Source organism: Malaya genurostris, chromosome 1 (assembly GCF_030247185.1).
Source record: "Malaya genurostris strain Urasoe2022 chromosome 1, Malgen_1.1, whole genome shotgun sequence".
Lineage (NCBI taxonomy): Eukaryota > Metazoa > Arthropoda > Insecta > Diptera > Culicidae > Malaya > Malaya genurostris.
Genome location: NC_080570.1, coordinates 121,117,855 through 121,128,187, shown reverse-complemented (window position 1 = coordinate 121,128,187; position 10,333 = coordinate 121,117,855). Strand labels below are relative to the sequence as shown.

Here is a 10,333-nt window from a genome sequence, read left to right as displayed (position 1 = left end):
AAAAATCTGTATTTATCTGTATTCACTAATGAAAGGAAATTTCAGAAATAAAATGATGTATGAAGATGTTATTCCATTAGATTATTGTTATAGAATGGCAGATGCAAGGAGCATTCCTTCATATCGTAAGTCCTTGCCGCACTGACAGGAACATTCAACGACGAAATTTAATTGTTTTTGTTATTAACCGCAACTGAATTGTAAGTCCATATACTTTTTTCGTTTGAAAATGATGACTTGAAATTCAAACATGGAATTCAAACGCCCAATACGCAACGTCAAGTCAGGTCATACAACTTTTCAGTCTGACAATAAAGTTTCATAACGCCAAGACTTCCTTGAACAAACACGCTCAGATGGAAAAGTTTCATTATTTCTTTCTTACTTTTTGTGGTGTCTGTATAAATCTGTATTGAATTTGAGAAATCTGTATAAAATCTGTACTCTGTATAGCGGCCCTTACACGATCATTAAAAGTGTCATTACAAAAAAGTAATGACACTTTTAATGATCGTGTAAGGTCTACGAGTTCAGTAATGACACGAGTAATGATGGAATTCCGGATTTTCCATCATTACCAACATTATTTCTTCTTCTTATTTTTTTTGGAAGTGCTGAAAATCTTTAGAACTATACGCGAAAAAATGACAAAGTGTAGATTTAAATTGTTAATATTTTATTAACCTTAACGTTTCAATGGCAAATCAAATTTATTTTCAGCTAAACGAAAATAAAAATATTGCTACTGCTATTGCTTTAGTAGTTACAAATACTCATCATTAATAATGAACGTGTAACGCTAAAAAGTAATGATGTATAGTAATGCAGTAATGACGAGCGTTTCAGCAGAAGTGTCATTACTTAGTAATGACACTTTTAATGATCGTGTAAGGGCCGCTTATTAAATCTACATGCGCATGTTAAAATCTGTATAATACAGATAAATCTGTATAAATGGCATCTCTGCGTGGGAGCTCGAATGACAGACACACTTCAAACAAGATTAGGCAAAACTAGGTTGGATTAGTTTTAAATTACCCAAACTTATCTAGACTAGTTGGGATTAAATGATTAGAGAAGATTATTTTGGAATGACTTGAGTTTATTAGTATGAGATTGTCTAGAGTTTAGAGTGATTTGCCCCTTGGTCATGGATATACTTTAAACCACCCATTGACTCTAAAGTATTTTTGTGAGATATTTGAAATAACAATGTTTAATTGTTTTATTCTCGTTCTAGTTATTTTATATATGGTGAGTCGTTCTTGCTTCGTTTTTAGACCATGCAAAAGATTTTATGAAGGCTTCAAAACGACCTAAAAACTATTATATTACTTGTAAGCATAAAAAGGGGCCCATGATATTTCTGAAATCGAAAAGAAATTTTTGATGCCAAATGTCTTAGAATTTCCAGGAACTTCGAGATCCAGAATTTCAAAAGTTCATTTCTTTTCAATAGACTCTGGAAATTTGAAAAATGTTTTTTTCGACGCCAATCGTCTCAGAGTTTAAAATTTCGGAGTCTAAAATTTCAAAAACAATTTTTTTTCCTAAATCGAGATCTAAAATTTCAAACTCTAGAATGCCAAATGCAGTAGAATTGCACGAATCATCGAGATCTAGTATCTTCTCGAAAACTAAGTTAGAAAAATCGATAATGAAACTTGTGATTTCCGAAATCGAAATATTTTTATAGCAAATGTCATGCCTTTAACTTCGAGATCTACCGCCATCTCAAAAAATTTTTTCGGAAGAAATTATCGACTCTGGAAATCCGAAAACAATTTTTTTCTGATTCCTCAAGTGTTAGAATTGAATAAAATGTCGAGATCTAGTGTTATCTCGACGTTTAAGACAATTTTAAGATATTTCACATCAAAAATAAATATACAATCTCGAAAATTTCAAAATTATTATTATTATTATGTTGCTTTATTTACCCTCGGTTTTAACCTTACGGTCATTCGCCGAGGTTAAATTTCAAAATTCCCAAGGTCGATATTTTTCCAAAAAAAAGGTTTTTTGATATGATACTAGATATCGACATTTCAGACAATTCTAAGACATTTATACCATGCAATGATTGTGAACGCTAAGAATCGGCTTCGAAGTGTGTTGAAACAGAAAGGCCGAATTCCACAAAAGGAATGAAAATGCCAATACTTTGCATTGCTTTATACGGACAAGTCGATTACTTTGATCCATAATGTCACCCCTGATAAATTCCGTTAAGTTCTCGATGATCGAGATCGTTCAGCATCTTGGATGGGAAAAATCAACAGAACTCCGACAACAATCATTGCCTCTCATGCAAGGTGAACGGCGCATAAAAATCCCCGAAAACTAATGAGTACAGAATCCTTTTCCACGGCACAAACGAACCGCCCAGAATGCAAGTCGATTTAATACTAATTTCGATAATGTGAAGAGGCTCAGTTTAAACTAGAACGGTGGTAACAATAAGGCGCTCTAGTCAGTGCTATCGTACCCAATATCTCGGGCGTTTGGGGCTTTCAAAGCAAGCCAGTGAGAGCAAAGTAAACAAAATGAAGAAAAATAAAATGCATTATCGATTGTGAGCGTCAGTATTACAATTTTGTATCGCACATTTCCTAGCGATATCAAAATTATAATCAAACATATAAAGCAGGAGGGTGGTTTGAACAGTTGCGTCCATTTTATGCGAAATGCAGAGATTTAATGTAAACAAAATTGTCGTTTCTATTACAGGAAGCTATGGTAAACATGGCTTGGTAAACATAGAAAATTATACATTGTTAATCATTTATTAATGTTTCGACTACCTCATATATATGACCACTGCTTGCACGTTTTTTTTTTTTCGTATTTTGAGTTCGAATTCGAATTCAAATTCAAAGAGTAGTCCGACGTTATCAGTGCAGTGAATAGTACACTGATAAAAATCGACACGTTAGGCTGAAGTGTTTTACACTTAATTTCGCCGCATATGACACGACACATTAAATGCAAGTGTAAAACTCTTCAAATTTCATTAAAATGAAACCCTGTTAAAACATATGGATATTACACTTGAATTGCATAAACCAAACAGCTAATTTATTTCAAATGTATTACACTTAATATTGAATAGGCCTGAAGCTTCTGATTCAATTGACAGACAAATACAAATAATCATATGAAAACTCTTCGATTTCAATACATATTACACATAATTTTCATATAATACATAAATACAAATTAATAAATGAACATTTGTCATTGAAATGTTTTGAATTAAGTTTTAAGTATCAACTGACTTGACAAACATTGTTTTTCTCTTTGAAGTAAAAGTTTTAAAAGTTTGAAATGCAAATGCAATAATATATGAATACCAAAAATTCGAAAACCATGTGTGTTATCAAAAAAAAATATTTATTATACATAGAACTTAAGCAATTGCACTTAATAGCTAATTACAAAAAGCATTCTCCTTTCATAAAATCAACTTTCCTTCGGTAATACAAACGGTCGGCAATTGAGTGTATCATAATAGGTGGGCCATCAATATCGTTTAATTCAATAATTTTAAAAAGTTCTGAACATTTTATAACTTCGTGGGCCAAAAAATGATCACTGTATGGTCCACATTCCCATAACTTTCCTACCATAAAATAATTTTCTTCGAATGTTACAAGAATTTCCTCGATCTCAAACAATTCTGTTATTCCATTTTGCGTGACAGATATAAAATAACCGTTTTTGTACGTGATTCTATTGATTTGACAATTACGTGAGAATAAAATATCGTGAGGGAATTTTTTTAAATCTGAGCAAACTATTTTTGTATAATAAGATTTATCAGTAATGTCTTCTTTTCTAAAACCATTCAATGATTCAATTTGAAAAAAGATGTTGTTTAACAGATTATCACTAAATTCAAGAGAAGCTTTAATTCCAAGCGTATAACATATATTTTTCCGTGATGACATTATGTGGGCATGTTGTTTGAACATTTTATGCTTAGCTTCAAATCGGAAGCACATCAAATTACATATAGGCCCACTACTTTGTATTGTATTTGCATAATGAACAATATGGTGATGCTTTGGTTTCAAAAGCTGATTGTCAAATAAATTTAAAAACATTTTGTGGTGTTCTGAAGTCATAATTTTCAATTGCTCTAAGTCTAAGAGTGAAAAAGAAGGCATTAAAATAAAATCAATCAAATTTACTAAAAGCTTTACATAATTCCATACAGGATCATTTACTGGTACAAATTGCCCAACAATCAATGTGAAATAATGACAAAACGATCTCATTTCAGATGCTGTCATGCGTAATTTAACAGTTTTTGATTTGTTTATTAAACATTCTTCGATATCTGGCATTCTTGACAGTGATTCATCTAAAGCATGCTTACTTATAATTCTTCTACGACTGTTAAAGTATTCCAAGGATAAGTATCTTTTGCCATATATTAAATAATTTAAAACATTCGTAAAACCATACTTGCATATGCCATTGCTAAATATATCATGCATAGCGTCTACCGACTTATTATTAGTTACTTTAAAAGATGGTAGCTCATTGAACAAAGTGTTTCCTCTCAAGCCAGTATTTTTTTGGGTTCCGTAGTTAATATCTCTTAAATAATTTTCTTCGTCGCGCAGACTGTCTGAGTATTCTCGATCATCTTTTTGCAACATTTCTTTAGGTCTTTTGCAAAACCTACAATAAAATTTTGCGTTGAAACCTCCAGATAGCATGAGCATAGTGTGAACGCCCAAATTGTCGCCCTGAACTAATACCAGAGGAAATCTTACCAATGTTTTAGTGTTGTTTACATTAATTTCAATACCGTTTTCCTCCATGCTTTTGAATTTTTCTATTATTTCCTTGAGCATTTCATTCATTCCAAATTCGCTAATAGCTGCCTTTTTAATTATTCCAGCTACAAAAATATTACACAATCTAGATGAAAACATTTCAGGAATTACTAAAAAGTTATAATAAATGCCACAAATGACATCTTTTTTACTGTGAGAGGATAGGTTGTCATTAATTTCAAATTCATCTGCGTATAATGATAAAGGAATGACATATTGAGCAGGATATTTTGATTTAATCTTCTTCCATGTGGTACCGTGAATATAGTTTGTTATTCGATCAGATTGCTCTAAACATTCGAAATAGTTGATCATTTTCCTAAATATGCCCGGTTTTTCAAAAAACGACTTTATTTGAAATTGTATGTCAAGTAAAACAATATGATGTTTGCTGTATTCGTTAGTTAATAGATTTTCAGAAGATACAACTGAATGCTCGGTTATTTTATTGCTCTGAATTGTAATTACAGTTGGTGGACTATATAAGTTATTTTTTTGCAAATAGTTAAAAAATTTAAAATCTGTATCGATAAATTCAAACGTTGTTTTTAGCTTATTCATTAAAGTTTTGAACTTATATTCTGTGCCTGGGTCGCTTATAGAAATAGGCAATTTATTGAATTCTTCAGCTATTTTATAGAACACTTGTTGTGATCCTGACTGAATCATTTTCACATCACTTCTAGTCAAATTGCTTTTATGATATAAATTTAATGAAAACTTCACTGTCTCTGTATTTATGCAGGCTAAAATATTTTCCAAACTGTTCGCTGTCTGTGAATTTTCAACACTGTCAGAGGGTGGGCTTTTAGTGATTTGATCGATGCAGCTATTGTGAACACTCTCTAAAATTTGATTATCGTGTACGGTTTTGCTTTCTGACATATGGAATTTATGTCTATTTAAATGATCTTTAAATCTATAAAATTTACTAAATATAGAAATACATGACGGATACGTGCAAATAAATCTGTAATTTCGAGGCACTTGGTGATACTCATTTAGGTGATAAAGATATTCGTTGGACGATTTGAATTTTACTGCACAATGTTCTATGAAACATTCAATCATCATCTTGTTCCAAGTTGCTTAACGCAGGTTGATTTAAAAACTGCACAAGTCTATCGATACTCGCGTAACGTTCAGGAATATCCAAATCATAAATGTAGTGTTGAACGAAAAGCCAAATCAGTTTACTGATTTTTGAATGCTTCAGTGCCAGTACCTCACATAATTTTATGTACACATCGACGGCACGAGAAGCTGACGGCAAAGTGTAGAATAAATCTCCGTAGTATACTCTGAACACTCCAGTTAACGATGCTTGAGTTCCGAAAAATATCAGTTTTGGAGTTAGTGGAATCCGATAACTCTGATATTGTGTATAAACAGCAGCAAGTTTGACTTTAGCTTCGTCATCAGAATTTGCAAACAAAACAGTATCGTTTTGTCCATTCAGTACCGTTGGTTTGTAGGATACCGTAACCTTTTGTGGATGAAGTACGCAGTTTAGTGAGAGCAATAGAGCACAAATTCGTAAATCTGTAATTTGAAATTTATTTAACATTTGACATGATAGACATCGGAGCCACTCAGTTGCTTGCCGAGATCTAATCAGAATGGTTCACAGGCTTTTTTGCCATTGAGATTAGCACTCGGCTGAGTATGGGTAAAATATGTATTTAGACCTCACTGTATTCTGGTCCGGCGTACATATTGCTGGATGTAATCAAAATGAATTACATCGTGTCTAAGAATTTAAAAGATTATTCAACTCGTTAACATATTCAGTATAAATATGTACTTCATTTTCATTAGAACCAGCATTATTGGCGCCGGGCCAAAATGTGTTAGACTGGCCAAAATACCTCCGTTACCCTAAAATTGCACATTTGAGAAAATTTCTATGTTTGGCTTATTATTTTTTAAATAAGTGCGTAGTATTGAGTTTCTTACCCTTTGCCTCAGTACTATTGCTAAAGATATCTACTAATTTACAGGATGAGTCATCAATAGACCTTTCCCGGATATATTTTCCTGCCACCGCTAGTAGATGATCCCACTTTTCCGTAGCTCGATTCGATTTGAGAAATTGATAATCAATATCAATCTTAAAATGAAAAAAAAATTAACTCTTAATCTAGAATATTAATATTGCATACCAACTGATAACCGTATTCCGATAGAAGAAATCGCCACAGGTTATCTTCTATTAAATTTTCTTTAGCGTTTGGTTTGCCAATATAGATTTTCCGTAATGAGAAACTTGCCTTCCACATGTCGAGGACTGTACTCCAGGGGCCATCATTATGGTTAAGCCATTCCAAGGCTTCCCATGCAGTGCCCTGATTCAATTCGAATGAATTATCTTGTCGTATATTACCGGAATTGCTGTACTTCTGTAGATGATTTAAATCATCTATTTTTCGTTTTCGAAATTTTGTTTTTAAGTTGCAAATTTTATTATAAATTTTCCCACCGGGATTTTTCTTATCGCCGTTCCTTGGGAGAAAATATGTGTCCTATAATATATAACATGTTTACAATTTATTTAAAAAAATTTCGGATTTCTTTTATGTGTTTGTTTTTTTTATGAAAATAAATTAAAAAGTACCTCTTTTTCGTATTTCAATAAAATTGTTATTACTTGCGCATACTTTCTTAAGTCATTTTCGACAAGCTTTTTCTTATTTTGCAGGTGCCATTGTGCTAGAATTCCAGCCAACTCGAGTTGTCTACGTTCTGATAATGGACCAACTTTTGCCAATTTGAGAATATCGTTACCTGTTAAGGATTCCGACAGTATCTTGTATAGACTTTCGGGAGTCAGTTCTGTATTCGTATGCAGGGTATTCTCTTTCCCGTAGTCTGTACAACTGTTGCTCTGAAAATCAAAATAGACATGGTTGATAATGAGTAAATAGCTAAAATCGAAGTCATACACACCTCCGGTGTGTTATTTGTTTTTGCCGAAATATTACGATGAACTACAATTACGTTTTCCTTAGCTGTAACCTCCTCCAAAGGTGATGCGTGTGGAGAAAGCAGTACTCGATTCTATATAAAAAACGGACGTTTAGCTGTAACAACTCTTGGGGTATTTTACAAATGAATGAAGGGCCTCTAGTATCATACCTGTGTGACTTGGAACGAAGTAAAATTCTGAGTTGATGAACCACCAAGCTCTGGGACTAGCATTTGTTCTGGATCAATTAAATTTGATGCACTGTCTTGACCCCTAACGATTTCCTCATCCTATAAAACAGAAATAAGAAATTTAGTAGATTGAAAACTTAAAAATCTCTGCTGCACTATTACCGGAAATATCAAAGAAATTTCATTTGCGTTCTCATCAACAGACACAAGCCCCTTTTCTTTGAGGAACTCAATAGCCTTGTTTATATCGTCTTCAACTAATCCGTTATCTGGAAACACGTTACAAATTGAACAAACACGAAAAAAACTTCAATTTATATTAATATTCACTGTCTAAAATATCCAAAATACGTTGCGGAAAACCTAGCTCAATCAGCTCAGCTTTAATTTTCGTAGCCATTTTGTTTTTCACTTTTCATTTATATGTTTGACACTTAATATTGCCGCAATTGCCAGCGAAAATAAAGAACAATGCGTAGACATATATACATCAATATGCGGACACTTCAAATTGACATGTGATGGAACAGGGCTGTATCATGAATTTACAGAATTGACGGTTATGTGTCGAAAATTCGATATCAACATGTCCACACTTCAAACTCAAATGTGATGACACTCACTTGGGTTATGTGACAACACACTTGATATTTATGATTTACGCTTTTGAAGCACAAATGAGAAGTACTTGATATCTTAGTGTACCTAGAAACATAAAATGTATTTTGTGAAACACTTTAAAATAAGATGTTGATTTTTAGCAGTGTAGTACAGATATCTACGCACTTACACATTTAGATCTCCCACTAGCCAACTTTCGGAAATGGTAATCCCTTCCAAGGAGGAAGGAGAAGCTTCCATTAGGTTTTTTACCGTCACTGCTAACCTCAATCGGATGAACACATTTTGACAGTTCAGCGGTACTGTTTGTAAACAGAGATTTTTTTGTTTGTCTGTTGACAAATTGGATGAGAGCATTTACGGTCCATATCGCCTAAATAGAGTTTTAAAACATTTGTTCACGATTGGATACGGTTTGTTTTTGAGATTTATTAAATAAAAGTGACTAGTTGCAAAGTATAAAGATGATTGTTTGAAATGTGTTCTTCGATTTTTGTTTAAACTTGTTTGTAAACAGTACCACTGAACTGTCATGGATGAATCATTTGTGACGTCACGATAAAAAATCTAATAATGGCTTTCAGAATTTTTTGCTCCAAGTGTACATCTACAATCGAGAAAAGAGCGTATTTTGCTCGGATTTTAAAACATCATCAGAATTAGAACATTGATTTCCCGATGACGCTTACCTATTAGTATTAGATTTGATACATATTCGCGTTTCCGGGTATTAAGGTTTTTAAACTCTATTTAGGCGAGATGGACCGTGAACGGTCTCATCCGTCTGTCAACAGACAAACAAAAAAACTCTGTTCACAAACAGTACTGTTGGACTGCCAAAATGCGATCATCCGATTGAGGTTAGCAGTGACGGTAAGAAACCTAATGTATCGGTAAGCAATGAATGCGAAATCGGTAATTAATTACATTACATTACTAAACTTTTAGAAAAAATGCTGTCATTGATTTCTACAATGGTTCACTGAAATGTTCAGTAAAGAAGATACTGAATTTTCAGTGAAAGTTCTGAGTTGCTTAAGTATCAGTTTTTGATGACATTTCTGCACGGCATACTGCAGCAAAATTTCACCGAAACTAGACAATGAGAATATAATGTGTAGATAAGAATATGTATTAATTTGGCCTACATTTTTCGTCAATTTCGGGTGCTAGTTGTGATACAATAGTTAATGCATCAAATTGTGATGGCTGCCAAATGCATAAATGGTGTAATTGATATCAATTACGATTAGACTCCTTATTCGCCGAAGATTTGACAGTTGGTAAATAGCCCTTTACGTCAAACGAAAACTTGTCATTTTATATTTACTCTGATAGAAATGTTTGTCAAGTTTTGAGTAATTACAAATACATCGAACGACAATAAAAAAAAATGATAGGAGAACAAGAATGAAAGGCCAACTATAACGATTTTGTACATTTCAACAAATCCGATATGGTATTTATAAAGGCTTTAGCAAATTACTCCAAAAAAATTGTCTGCGCTCTACCGCAATAGAATGTGAAATTACCGCTTTCGACAATTTTAATCCAACAAAAGAAGGCTTCGGGATCGGATTGCAAACAAAAACAAGAAACCCGCGTGAATTATCTGTCTGAATGGATGATTGTTCGCGGTCCCGGACGGGTATTTTTTTTTTTTTGTCATGAATGAACACGTTTCATCATGTGCAAAATTATTATGCCTC

At 33.0% G+C, this 10,333-nt stretch overlaps 1 protein-coding gene across 1 annotated transcript; it reads right to left on the bottom strand.

Annotated features, from left to right (window-relative positions):
• Positions 1–5,182: 5,182 nt before the first annotated feature.
• On the bottom strand, positions 5,183–8,759 carry LOC131425651 (uncharacterized). The gene is made up of 8 exons (XM_058587707.1): positions 8,334–8,759; positions 8,166–8,272; positions 7,983–8,102; positions 7,794–7,904; positions 7,462–7,731; positions 7,010–7,369; positions 6,804–6,957; positions 5,183–6,389 (listed from the first exon to the last, which is right to left on the bottom strand). The coding sequence occupies exons 1-8, from the start codon at positions 8,401–8,403 to the stop codon at positions 5,911–5,913; spliced, it is 1,671 nt and encodes a 556-aa protein (XP_058443690.1). The 5' UTR covers positions 8,404–8,759; the 3' UTR covers positions 5,183–5,910.
• Between the last annotated feature and the right edge of the window lie 1,574 nt (positions 8,760–10,333).